Source organism: Amphiprion ocellaris, chromosome 21 (assembly GCF_022539595.1).
Source record: "Amphiprion ocellaris isolate individual 3 ecotype Okinawa chromosome 21, ASM2253959v1, whole genome shotgun sequence".
NCBI lineage: Eukaryota > Metazoa > Chordata > Actinopteri > Pomacentridae > Amphiprion > Amphiprion ocellaris.
The window spans coordinates 8,276,983-8,291,406 of NC_072786.1; the positions used below are offsets into that span (position 1 = coordinate 8,276,983).

The window sequence follows — 14,424 nt, forward strand, 5'->3', positions numbered from 1 at the left end:
TGTAATCACATTGAAATTGTGTGTTTCAGGTATCCTGTTGGTGAAAGAGGTGCTGTTAAATGAAACCCTAAAAAATGGCTACTCCTCAGACCAGTGGATTGGAAGGGATGGGCCGATTCCTTGGCCACCACATTCACCAGATATCATTCCCTTGGAGTTCTTTCTATGGGGTTATGTTAAAGATATCGTGTATCAAAGAAAAATATTGGACATTACTGACTCGAAGCAAAAGATTTCTAATGCCATTGCCACCATTGATGAGGCTATGCTACAGCGAACATGGCAAGAAATCGAGCACCGTCTTGATGTGCTTCGTGCCACTAATGGTGCCCATATGGAGGTGTATTAAATGAGGCAGAAAAAACACTGATTACAGTAAACCATATCTGGTTAAGATATCTTATCAACTGCCTTTGTAATAAATTCTTAACCCTCGTGTCGTCCTGCGGGTCAAATTGACCTGTTTTAAAGTTTGAAAATGTGAAAAAAAAATATATGAAACTTCTGATGTCCACATTTTCAACATTTTTGGGAAATTTCTGAACATTTTTTGGTGGAAAAAAAGAAATGTTAAAAATGTTTCTTAAGAACATTCACAAAAAAACAACCAAAATCCAGTGAATTTTGCTGGATTTTGGTTGATTTTTTTGTGAATGTTCTTAAAGAAAATATTAGAAGTTTTACTGATATATATGTAATCACTTTAGACATTTTTACAATTTTTTTTTGAAAGATTTTTACTCATTTTTGGAAAATATTTTCAAGAATTTTCTTGCCACATTTGGGGGATTTTTTTAAAATAAAACTTTTAAGGGAAACTTTTAAATAATTATTGGAATTTTCTTCCTGAAGGTTTTGCAAATTTTCAGAAATTTGAGGAATTTTTTTCAGAATTTTTGGATTTTTTTCAGACAAGGAAACAATATTTTTTGGTGCCCGTAAATGAGGACAACAGGAGAGTTAAAATTGTAAAGAGACTTTATGGACACCCTGTACTTCTCAATGTGTCGAGGGGAATTTTTGCACTCCGGTTTGTTTTCTTGTTTCAATACATAATTGTACTTTTATTTCAGCTATTTCCTCCACCACGGATTACTTCACGGTACTAAAAGTGGTGAAACATGTCTTTCTGAGGTGCAACCTTCTTCAAATCAACCCAACATCCACCATTTCTGCCAAATTCCAGTAAGCTACCGACACATTGCGCATTATTTTGAAAGAATCCCAAGAAAAACACCAGGTGAAGGTTAATTTTCCCAGAGCTCTCCTTGCAGAAACAGTGCAGGTATTCAGTTCTTTGGGTGCCATCTGCATCAGCACTGAAGCCTGCTACTGACGTGGATTAGCGGTTCGCAGCACTTTGACTCCGACTCGCCGCAGGATTCAAAACACAGCTGGTTTTTCTGGTTGGTCAGCACAACCTGCGTAGGGTCACACGGCGTTCTCGGCCTCCTCAAAGACGCTCTCTCTCGTGGTATTTGCTTTTGAATGTAAATCCTTAATCCTCCCATCTTGTCTTTTCTCCCTGTCCGTCCATCCTTCCATCTTTCCTCCTCCGTGAACCTTCTCCATCCCTTCGTTACTGCCAGCTGTCCAATTTTTAAAAAATTTTTTTCCACGCTCGGTGTCACCTGCTTTGTAATCTGATTACTTCACAGTGGAATTAGTATGTATATTTAATGCAGCTTTTTTTCTTCTTTTCTCCTCTCCGTCTTTTATTCTTTTTAAATCTTGATGAGTGATGCAGGGAGGAACGGAGATGGGGTGGGGTTGCTCTACTTGCATGTCTGGCGGATATGCCAGGGCCATGCTAATAAATGACAGCTGATTTATGCGTCTGTATTCTTTTATTTATAAAAAAATAGCAAGCGGGCTGATTTCTGATATTAATAATACAAGTGGATCCACTTTGATTAGGCTTCTGTGGAGAGCTGTGCATATTCAGCATTACAATTAAAGCCTCTGATGTGAAATAGGAATGACACGCTAATGAAGCGAGCTAGCGAGCCTGAACCGCGACTGTCCAACAGCATTACGGCCCATCTTGGATGAAGAGTAATTATACGAGGAACACTGAAATGTCATTAAAAATCTTCAGTAAGTGATTTAACCCACCATTCCTCACTAATGCTAGATATTTCTTTTTTTCCCCCTCAACCCCCACATGATCAACTCCCAAGGTTTTCCTCTTTTTTTTTTAAAGGTTCTTTCTTTGCCACAAAACCAAACTTCTACCTCAGAAGTTCCACAAACATTAAAAAAAAAAAAGAAGATCATCCGACTCCTTAAACATATTGAGATTTGAGAGGAAGACATACAGATGCATTGTCCTAATTTAATTTCAGAACTTCGTGGTGCCGGTGGTGGTAGATAATTGAAATCATTCCATTATAAATTCCATTATGAATTGGTGATTAAGGCCAGATGTGATTACCATGGATTAAAGATGATAGTTGTGATTTTTTTTTCCCAACACAACCTCTCAAGCCACCTGCACGGCATCCACCTCAGAGTCTTTTTATTTATCACGTCTAAACACATGAAGGAGGAATAATAGCAAGAGAGAGGTGCGAAAAAGAGCGGAAAAGACACGATAAAGTGTGCGTTTGAGGGGAGTGTTGTTTCTAAGAGGATTTAGATAATCTGATTCCACCCCTTCGTTCTTGCTTGATGTGCTCATTCTCACAGATTTACCACGAGCCTTGAAGGGGTTTGTTGTTGTTGTTGCGGAAGCATAAAGCAAACAAATAATGAGCTATATCATGTTACCATATCATTTCATTAGGGCTATTGTCAATTCTCTTTGTGGGTGAGTGTGTGGGAGACGGGAAAGGGGGAGAAAGAGGGACCTGATAGGATGTGTGTGTGTGTGTGTGTGTGTGTGTGTGTGTGTGTGTGTGTGTGTGTGTGTGTGTGTGTGTGTGTGTGTGTGTGGCAGATAATGCCACAGGCAAGAATTCATGAATATCAGCAGTTTCTCACCATTTTGTTGGGTTAATCTCTTGTTTCAGTTGGAGAAATAGGCATTTCTCTTGCATACATTACGCCGGTGCCTGCACATCACATCCGCACAAAAGTACCTTTAACGTCAGGTTCCTCTGATGTAGTGACGAGTGAAGTTTTTACGTATCGAGGTCACACGCTTTTTTAATTTTCTGTCTGTCTCAGCAGCTCCATCGACAGAGTGGAAGCTCAGACTTGTGGCAAAAGGGCAAGGGAGTTTGGAGGCAGGTTTAAAATGCAAGCACAAAACTGAACCGAGCACAGAAGGACCTCATGGGAATTCTCTTCTTTTTTTTTCGGTTTGACAAAAAGTTGCTGAGCGTGAGGCGTCGGACGGGACTTAAAAGTGGGCAGAAACATGTGATGGCATCCGACGTGTGGAAAAAAACGCCTTAATTGTAGCATCCAACCGGGCCGGGTAGCAGAGCCGGGTGGGGCAGGGGAACGGGACACAAGCGTCCCCTTCGCCCACCAAACCCAGCGTCATGCCTCCGAGCCATGCAATTATTTTTGCACTGCGTCCAATATCAACTTGAGAGCAATGCAAATTATTTAAGACGCGCTTTTCAGGGCTCGCAATTATAATAATGATGATCTCAATTAGCGTTGCCATTGCCTCGGACTATTTAGCAGGCAATTTTGCAGCCTGGGGGCGAGGGTCTTCTAGGGAGCCGACACGCATCGTCAGGTCAGAAGGGGCTGGATAGAGAAAGAAAGAAAAAGACCGAGACAGAGCCTGCACTTTTAATCAATAAACTGAGACTAGAGATATTTACCACCCCATCCCACAAGGGCACGCTTCATAAATTGACCTAATTGGTCGGCATTGGAGATGAAATGAATGATGCTGGGATGCGCAGGCTAATTCAGAAAGTGAAGGATGGGAGCTAAATTTCCATTGTAGTGAGATGTCAGAGAAGGAACTGTTTTCTCAAAATGACATCTTACTATAAAGATAAATCAAGCAGCCAGTTAGTGTAGCTTAGCATCACAGTTGAATAACAAGGGGAAATTGTTAGCTTTGGTCTGTCCAGAACATAGGAACATCTAACAGCACTTTTCATAGTTTGTGCATCAACTGAAGACTGAACAATACAAGTTGTAGGTTTATGTAAGTCTAAGAGGACGTGTGACCTCACTGGTCAGCGTTGGAGATGAAATGAATGATGCCAGGATGCACAGTAGTCTAATTCAGAAAGTGAAGGATCAAAAATAAGTTTCCATCGTGCCCAGATGTACTGAGATCAGAACTGTTTCTCAAAATGACAAAAAGACTTGATTGTTCTCTTACTGTAAAGATAAAACCAGCAGCCAGTTAGCTTAGCTTAGCATTAAGATTGAAAAACGTGAAAATTGGTAGCTTTGCTCTGTCTAAAGGGAGGAAAATCTGACAGCACTTTGCATAGTTTGTGGAAAAACTGAAGACTGAACAAGAAAAGTTATGGGTTTATGGAGGTAAAAGAGGAGATGACAGGAAGTACCAGTTCACAAGAAAGCGTACAACCCCAGTTATACCCCAACTTGATGTTTGAACTCTTACCAACCAAAGAAAACATTAAAATGGCTTACCTGATATGGTACTGTGTATTTCCATATTGTACCACCAAAGATACTTCTGGGCCATAGACATCTGGAGATATCTGAGGGTGTTGGGCACCAAGAGTTTGGATTCTTGGGTCTGGAGACTTTCTGGTGTGGTTCAATCAGACTGGGATTTGGGTAGTCTGGAGGTTTTTTTTTAGCAGCTTGGGATCCTTAACAGTTTCTGCAGTGCGGTATGGTGCATTGCCCTTGTGTTTGGCAGTGCTGTATCCATGGAGAGTCTGCGAGAATGCTTAGGTGAGTGGTACATATCAAAAAAACATCCACAAGAATGCCAGGATCCAAGGTTTCCCAGCAGAACCTTGTAACGAGATGATCAGTGTCATTGGCTTCACCTGTCAGTGGTTTGAAAGTTGTGCCTGACTGCTGTTCCTACATGACCTTTGGTGCTTTCTGAAACCGAAGCTGTCTTCAAGCTCAGACAAACCAAGTGTAGCTTCGCATTCACCAAACAGACATGAGATTCAGTGTTCTCGTCTAACTCCTGACAAGAAACTGAATAAGCACGTCTCGCCAACTGTCTAACAATGCTTTAAAGCTTCAAAAAACATTCACTTTTTCAGAAATTAACTCCTGTTTCAGTGCATTCTCCCGTTTCCCTGCATGTCATGTACTATACTGCACTGCCACTGTATATTAGAGGGTCCCTCCCCTCCACCTCCACCACCACCACCACCCTCCTCCTCCTCTTCTTCTTCGTCGTCTCCCCTCAACACACCATTCATGTGGAAAAGGCTTGCACCACCAGCTACCCTTTCTTTTATTCATCGCACTGTAAATAACTCCACTTTATGAAAAGCAGCCAGTGTGACTCACGGATACCTCTCTAACCACAACCCATTATTATTTCATGGCCTTTGAAAGAAGGGGTCTATAGCAGGCGCTCTCACACTTTAATGTCGGAGCTCCCTCTGATGTTGTGTAGTACACAGCGGCCCTTGTTGCGCTCCGTATGCAATCCCTCACTTGAATTCACAAACACTTCCAAGTGCATAAATAGCACGGAAAGACAAGTGCCTTGCGAGCTAGCTAATGCTCTGGAACGCCATTGCTGAGGAGATAACAGGAAGCCTGCCATGGCTGATGCCTGGGACTGTCATTGGAGGGGTGGGGTGGGGTGGGGGTGGGGGTGGGTTGAAGAGAGAGACAAGTGTGCTCCCTTTATGAAAAATGCTGTTGTTTTCTGACCTCTCATGGGACATCATATGGTAAAGGAAAAAGAACATGCATCAGCGTTGCAATTAAATGACCAGCGGATATGATTCAAAGGGTCCCACGGTGTCCCTGAGCACCCTTCGGAACGTGTAGGAGGCTCTCGGCATACAGACGAGCTAATGGGCAACCTATTGGTCATGGTAGATTCAGTTTGAATCCAAATGAGGGTGTCAGTGTGTGGCTGCTCCATGACCGACAAGGTGCGGTAGGCCTGCTGGAGTTGATTTAGCCACATTGCCTGTCATAGCGTTTTACCAGTCAACATCCATCAATCGGGAGGCTAAAAAGCATGGTTTTTTTTTCCCTTCTTCGTTTGAAGTGTCAAGAGACCGACTTAGAGATGGAGTTGGAAAATGGAAGCAGCTGATGAAATTTCACATCTTTGTTTTCTCTACATGATGTTAATTAGGCAGTTTTTTTTTTTTTTTTTTTTTTTTTTTTAGCATGACAACAGACTTAATAATGTGGTTTGTGCCAAAACCACTTTTTGCAGCATGGAGTGCATGAAATGGGTCTTACAAAAGCCTTTCAGAGGTACACAGCAGTACTTCCGTGTAAACCGAGGCATGCTTGTGGTACATGAAAGCAGCGGGCTTGAATCATACAAAGGCTAAACCCATTACAGGTCCAGGGGGTGGGCAATACAGTGCCTTGTCCCACTCCTCTAAACAAGACTCTAGGTGCAGGAAGCGGGGGGGGGGGGGGGGGGGGGGGGGGGGGGCCTTGTAACATATACATTAAATTTTAATTGTTTTTTTCCAACCTCCTTCCTTCACATCTCTGAAGTAGCAGCTCCTGAAACGTTAAAAGTGTAATGCCAGCTAGATTTTTATGGCTGTGCCTTTGTAGAATAAAAGATATATGTGTAACAGCGGTGGGGGGGGGGGGGGGGGGGGGGATAATTTACTCTCTGATGCTGGAGGTAGACAGTTGCTTTTTCAAATTCCAAGTTTTGGTCCTTTATTTTATTCAGCAGTGAAATGCCATGAATACAGAAAATAATGTCTGTTACAATTCTCAACCATGACCTTCTAATGTCAGAGAACCTTTAACGTATGGACACAGTACACAGTAATGAAAAGTATCAAAAAAAGTAGTTGAATCTCGATCGAAAATAAAAACAAACGAACGAAAAAAGTTTTCACCAATTACATAAACATATGTTTGCTACAGTCCCAATTTACTGTATACATAGGGGGATCATATTCTCAATTATTAGAGAAGGATAGCAGTAGAAAGGATACATGACTCAACTGCCAGACATAATGCTTCATAAAGTATGCACAGAGGTACAAGCAATAAATACACACATTAGGTTAAGCCTTACAGCTACGCAAAGCAGATGCAGAAAAAGCAGGTTTGCTATTCTTAGCGAGCAATGAGAGAGAAACAGTAAAAATTCAGGTAAGTCAGAAAAGAAACACTGAGATTTTTTTTCCTCTTAGAAAAAAGTCTGGTAAATTTATGGGTCCACCAACATTTTTTTTTTTTACATAAGTATGCACAGTTATCAAAATACAGACAAAATCAACCCAGAAAATCCAGACAATCCTAAAATCTAGTGGAGGAGCAGATCGCAGTTCTGGAGGTCTTTCTGGTATTATGTGCAAGCAACTATTTTAGACATTTTTTTTTTACTTAATTTATACAAAACCCATGCAAATCTACAGGTAATATGCATTCTGTGGCTGACAGGTTTTATCCCTCCCAAAACAGTATATCTGAGGTAATGCACTCCTATGCATTGTACGTACATTTAGGCCATCATCCCGATGATTTTTATTATATTCTTTTTATTAGTTCTTGTTTCCAGTCCACCAAATGATTTTTAGACATGCATTTTTAAAACACAATATTCCCTTACAGGTAATCTATACATTATCATTCTACAAATGTTTGAGGACAACCTATTACAATGCAAATCTTCCATATCTTGACGCAGGGAATGTAAACGTTGGTTTGAGCCACCGTCCTATGAGACAAGCGTAGTAAAGTGTAACAGCTCTTGTGGCATTCTCGTAACTTCGTGCAATCTGTCATAATTGTTCTGAATTTGTTGTGCAGAGGTAGAAGCTTTTAGAAAGCCTTTTTGGGTAAGTGGGAGAACCCTTTTTTTTTTCCTTTTTTTTTTTTTTTTCCTTTTTGAAAGACGCGGCGTCCTTTTTATTTGGTGTGATAAGATTATTAAGAACGTCGTCTTCAAGTCGTTTTGCTGACTCCAGCTAAGTATTGAAGGGATAAGCTTTGTTCCTGGGCCCCAGTCCCCTCTTGACGTGGAACTGGCACATGTGTGTAGCGTGTGTGTGTGTGTGCTTTACATGCTGTGTGTGTGTGTGTGTGTTTTGTACAGTACTGCACGTGTCTGTGTGTTAAGCTCCTGCAGCCGCTTCCTTGGCTTGGCGCGACGCTTGAAAACAACATATGCACAGTGGTGTTTCCATTTTGGTCAGAAAACAGGCAGACGCGTCGCTCGCCGCTGCAGCACGACACGAAGCCACGTCGGTTTCTTTGACAGCTTTTTTCTGCAGCTGGAGATTTAAACCAAAACCAGAAAGTTGGCAGAACAAACAGCATCGGGGGTCTGTGTGTGTGTGTTTGTGTATGCTCGTCTCCAACAGGATGTGTGTGTGTGTGAGTGTGTGTGTGTGTGTGTGTGTGGTTCAGTTTTTTTTTTTAGGATTCCTTTATCCCATACAAGAGGAGGCAGAATTTTGTGTAACTTTGGTTTACTGAAAACAGAAATGACCATTAAAGCAACAACACTTTTCTAGATGACATTGGCTGCGAGGAAAATGACGGGACGTAGTTTCCACAATAACTACTTCTCTTTAGTCGCTAGAAATACCGAGTGTGTTTTACAAAAAGCTGGCTACCTATACAGAGTACATCAGTGTGAACACCAGTTGTATCTATATAGTTTCGAAGCTGTGACCCACACAATGAGTATTTGATGAAGTTTAAAGCAAATATCACCTAGAAAAGGTTACCGTTCACCTTAGATATCCTCTTCTGCAATGGCTATTACTATTTGCTTTTACACGGTAACCAAGCCACATCATTTCATATTAACTTGAAATCATGACTTATTTGGCTTCACTAGATATTTTTCATGTTTGGTTAGCGATGTTTTCAGTTTCGGTTTCGACGCGGCTCAGAACAAAAACCGCCACGGAAATAAGACGTGACATTACTTTGACAGTCCCACTTAGAACAATACATATTCACCAGGTTAGAAAAAATAATTCAAAATGAAACAAAAATAATGACTTCTGATGTGTAATGCGTAACCAAAAAAAAGTTTTAAAAATTAAAATAAAATTAAAATAAACTTCACAACAACACAATGTTTCTGCACTTCCATTGAATACACAAATGTTTCGTTTTGGTCATGATCCACTTTTACAGTTAGCTGCTCTCTACCAGTTAAATCACCAGCACAAAAAAAAAAAAAAAAAAAAATGCCTGCAGTTCAAATGTCACATCACCTTTTTAACCTACAGTACATCTGGCAGAAAATCTCCAAAGTGGACGTTTTATGAGTTATCAAATTACACATCAAAATCAGCATTTATTTCCCCTCTCTCTTTCTTCTCATGATCATCTTTGTATAGGGCTAAATGAAACAATCCCAGAGGTTATTCCAAGGTAGTTTGCGGAACAAAAGCTTCTCTTTGTACTAGTTTAAAGTCACAGAAGGCGGACCAAGAGGAGTTTGGTGGCTTCTGTCTATAAGCTATTGGCCATTGCTAGTGTTGGCTTTGGTTTCTAGCTGTTGCCTGTGACTGTTTGCAGGTAGACAAAGCTTTACAACGAGGAGGTAAGGAGAACAGCGAGAAGAAAATTATGCAGAAATGCATTTGTTTTGTAAATGGTGCTTGAAACAAACTGTTTTTTTTTCTCCCCCCCCCCCCAACTTAATTTCCAGTTTTTTTGAACTTTTCATCACAAACATAACAGACTGGAAGCCAACTTTTTCCTCTTTTTTTTCTCCTTTTTTTCTGGACAGCTGCAACAACAGTCTTGGTACCGCAGTTGCTTTACTGGTGTGATTTAGGGAAATGGCATTTACAGTTGGTGGTGTCGGAAATCATATTTTGGAAATTAACGATGGCAAAAAAAAGAGCTGAAAATAATATACTGGTTTTTATAATAGTAGCAACATACAGGCAGTGACACAAATTTCTGAGACTACTCCTGTGCAAATGATAACAGAGCAACAACTTGAATTGAACCAGCAATTGTCTCTAGACATTAACAACTACTGTGGGTTGGATTATTCACAAACATAAAATGTCTTCCTTTTTGGCAGTATATGAGGCCGCTAGCTTTCAACGGAAAAATGATTTGCTCATTTGTTGTCATGTTTTTTTCCCCATCCATGAGTCCGTCATCCTTGTACTGTACGTGGCCACGCCATCCCTAATGAAACAGGTCTCAAAGAGTTTTTTTTTTCTTTTTAAATCAGACATCTCATGCCTGTCATGTTTGGGGATCCCAAAGGGCTGCAACAAAGAGTTCCTTTGGACCGGTCTCTATCCGGATACATGCTCAATAAATAGTCCCAGTGGTGAGAGAGACAAAGAGAGAGTCAGCTGTGGTTGCGTGGACTGTGGAGTGGTTTCTAGTCTTGCAGGAGGTCTGTGTGAGAGAAACAGTGCAGTTGGGCTGAAGGGATACGTTCACCAAAAACTGTATCCTAGTCACTCCAGGTCTTCCGATAAGTTCCCTTCCTCCAGCTCCCGGTCGTCATCCAGCTCTGGACTGTGATTGGCTGTCGTCACGAGTGACATCGGACAGTCGTCGTCGTCCATATTAAGCGGCTCCTCCTTGACGTGAATGGGTGGCCTGCGACACAATCACATCGGCAATAAATGTTAGATTCCTTCGAGGTTTTGGGAGAAATCTCTGCAGCCACATCAAGAACTCACATGTATATTTGTCAAGTGCAACTTTAACCCTCGTGTCGTCCTGCGGGTCAAATTGACCCGTTTTAAATTTTGAAAATTTGGGAAAAAAAATATTTTCATAGTGAAACTTCTGATGTTCACATTTTCAACATTTTTAGGAAATTTTTGAACATTTTTTTGGTGGAAAAAAAGAAATGTTAAAAATGTCTCTTAAGAACATTGACAAAAAAAAATCAACCAAAATCCAGTGAATTTCGCTGGATTTTGGTTGATATTTTTTTTTGGTCAATGTTCTTAAGAAAATATTAGAAGTTTTACTGATATATAAGTAATCACTTTAGATATTTTTACTCATTTTTTGGAAGATTTTTACTCATTTTTTGAAAATATTTACAAGAATTTTCTTGTCAAATTTGGGGGATTTTTTAAAATAAAACTTTTAAGGGAAACTTTTAAGGAATTATTGGAATTTTCTTCCTGCAGGTTTTGCAAATTTTCAGAAATTTGGGGAATTTTTTTTTGCTGAATTTTTGAATTTTTTTCACACAAGGAAACAATATTTTTTGGTGCCTGTAAATGAGGACAACAGGAGGGTTAAAGTAGCTGGAAAACTCCTGAAGGAGAGAAAAAAACATAGTAATACCAAATAAAACTGCAAGAAAATAATATGCAAAAGAGAAAAAAAGGAAATGTTCAGCCATTACTCCCTTTTACTATAATGCAAAGTGTCGCTCGGCGTACAGATAAATACTCTGCTGTATCAAAAAACAGGCATTACATGCATTATCTAGTGAAAGTAACAACCATGTTGTTTGCAAGACGCTAATTCGACATGATGCCTCACGTCTACTGTAAGTAAGCGCATGAAAATTGCATGAAAAACATGGCCCCTGTAAGGCCGATAAGCTGTGATGTTCCAGACATGTTTGGCATTTAAAAGTTTACTGATGACACCAGGTTGAAATACATGAAAAAGGAAAAAGGGGAAAAAAAAAAAAAAAAACAGGCCACATGATAAATAATGGAGAATTTCTCATCCCTGAGCCCCCTGGAGCAAAGGCAGAGGAGAGGCTTTTTTATCTAGTTAATAGAAAGCGCAGCCACTCGTTAATATGCAGGGGCTGTACATGTCGCTCCTCAAGAGGAAAAACCGGCAGCTAGGTTCTGCCATTAATCAACTTCAGCCCCGGCAGTTCGCTCGGACACCATGATACATGTTTTTAACTCTAAATGGATGAATATCTTTAGCCATTGTCAATAAGCGCTGGGCAGGAAGCGGCTCGCAGGACACCTTTCCCTTCAGAACAACAGAGGAGTGGGCGGAAAGGAGAAGAAAAAAAAGAAGTGTTGGGCGACTAACAAGAATAATAATGCTGTCACACACAAACAAGGCATAACATGATCTGGGGCCCTAGTTGGGTAGAAGGGTTTGTGCCACGATGATAAATCTGACAAAACCTAATTATTTCTGACACATCGGATGCATCAGAAAATCCCCGTAGACTTTGAAAGAGGAGAGTGGGGAGAGAGGGAGAGGGAGACTTATCAAGTGGTAGTGCGTTAGGATGCGACTCTCCTGGGCCGCCTTCATCACTGGAAGAGGGGAGGGCTTTGAATTTGAAAAGAATTTTAAAAGGTACAGATGACTTTAATATTCAGAGCCAAATACTGTAAATTAATATTCTGATGCGGTGGGATGTGAAGAGGAGGCTGATCTTAGCAGGATGCGAGGCGAGCGATGAATATTTCTGTTTCTGCCCCTCAGATTTATGGAGAGAGCGAAAAGAAAAACACCTCTGCCAGAGGTTAGAGAAGCAGAAAAACACCAACCGTGCTCCCTCCCTAACCCTAACGCTGGATTGAAAGATGACTTTTAAAGTATAAATAAATGAGGTTAGGCTGCTCTTTTGTGAAATACAGGAAAACTAGTGCTGAAACCAGTGACTAATTTACAGAAAACGTATTAAATATAGCTGTGATATTTGACTAGATTACCTTTTAGGCCTACAAATTTCAACCACCACTAAAATCATTGTGTTTTCCAAAGGCACATAGTAATACTTTTATTAAATCATATCAACAGTTAATTAATATTTTCTAACACACTACAATGTGCTTTTAGGTCACTAGAAGGTGACTATTAATGTTGAATGCTGAATTGTCTGTTTATACTCTATTTATTAGCACCTAGCGAAGAAGTTGCAGCTGTTGACAAATAAATTAATAAACACTAATCCGCATAGCGTTCTCTACACGTTTATTAATTAATACATAAATACTGCTTCTGAATGCTAAATAGCAAGACTTGTAGTGCAGTATCTCCTATTAGACAGAGCATTATTGGATTACAAAACAATGCATGCCTCATTTTGTGAACTTGTTTTCTACAAAGATTCTGATCATGTTTTACTTCCAAAATAAAAGCACGTGAAATGGCTTCCATACATCAGCTGAATGTAAATCCCCTCCCCCACCCGTGTTCTCACGCGCTTTTAACACACAGCTCATTAGATGTGTGTGTGGCTAGGAGGAAATAAAAAATATGCAGGAGCGTATTCACAGGCCCGAGCTTTCTGACACTTTGGTAAAATATGTGGATGAGCCATTTAGTGCTTAATGGCTAGCTGCCATTATTGAGTCACTCAGGAGTAAACGTCGGACTTTGCGCTTGTAATAAATACTCGCCATACATGTGAGATGCCTGCTCTCACATCAATTGGAGATTAGCACCAGCAATCATGCAGAGGTATGTCAGGGATGCAAATAAGGTCATTAGTCCACAGGCCTAATGGTGGGTTGGAGGGGAGATGTAGTGAGGAAGAGGGGGTGGAGGGGTATGGGAGGCAGGGAGGGGTGAGGAGGACGAGGGTGGGCAATCAAAGACTTTCATAACTCAGTCTGACTCATTAACTAACACCAAAGAAGGGCGGTCACCAAACAATTCCATGTGACGGCACAAGATACAGCTCATAAAATGAAGTCACATTCAATAGATTGCGTTTGCGATGAAGTTTTTAAAGCCTAATTTTGAATAGTTCTGATCTTTCCTGGTTTTTCTGCTTCTTTTACCCCTTAGGGTGTACAAGATTCATGCACACGCATGCACAAACAGCGCATGGCCCAGGGGCAAGTGGGTTTGCGGTTAAGCAGGTATCATTAACCTCTCGACATTTAGGGGAACTAGAGGTTCTTCTAACTGTTGAATTTGCCGAGGAGTCGTCTCCTGAGAAAGGCCCGCGAAGGTGATGTGCTATTTAGTTCAGCGCTACGAGCAGCTCTATTATTTAAACACATCCTGGAAAAGCCAGTCGTGAAAAACACATTTCTTCCATTTTGAGGTTGTCGTGGCTGTGTGAAGGCAGGCGGGGATGGATGGAGGGAGGGAGGGAGGAGAGGGGAGAGGATGGATGGATGCATCTTATCCTCCATGTCAGTGTCAAGGTGGTGTGGCCAGAGAGAAAAGCAAAAGAAGTCAGCGCTGGTCTGTTACTAAAAATTAAATGACCTGAGGGAGTGGTAACACTGGGATTCTGTCTAGAGCTAGGCAGATTTGCTCCACTTAACACCCCATTTCAGAGAGGGGTAAACACGTCCAAACAGATTAACGTATAGACGTCTGGTAGGACTAAACCAAACGCTCCTCTGTTCTCCGAGACACACTCAGCCACACGGAGTGCATCCTTTATCCATTACAGGA

The 14,424-nt window shown here is 40.9% G+C and overlaps 1 protein-coding gene across 7 annotated transcripts in view; it reads right to left on the reverse strand.

Annotated features, from left to right (window-relative positions):
- Window positions 1-6,750: 6,750 nt before the first annotated feature.
- Window positions 6,751-14,424, reverse strand: part of foxp2 (forkhead box P2) — a 101,535-nt gene continuing 93,861 nt past the window's right edge. For all 7 annotated transcript variants that reach the window (XM_023262472.3, XM_023262455.3, XM_055006360.1 and 4 more), the window contains one exon: window positions 6,751-10,665. In XM_023262472.3, coding sequence (XP_023118240.1) covers window positions 10,521-10,665 — 145 coding nt within the window. In that variant the 3' untranslated portion in view covers window positions 6,751-10,520. The remainder of the gene's footprint in view (window positions 10,666-14,424) is intronic.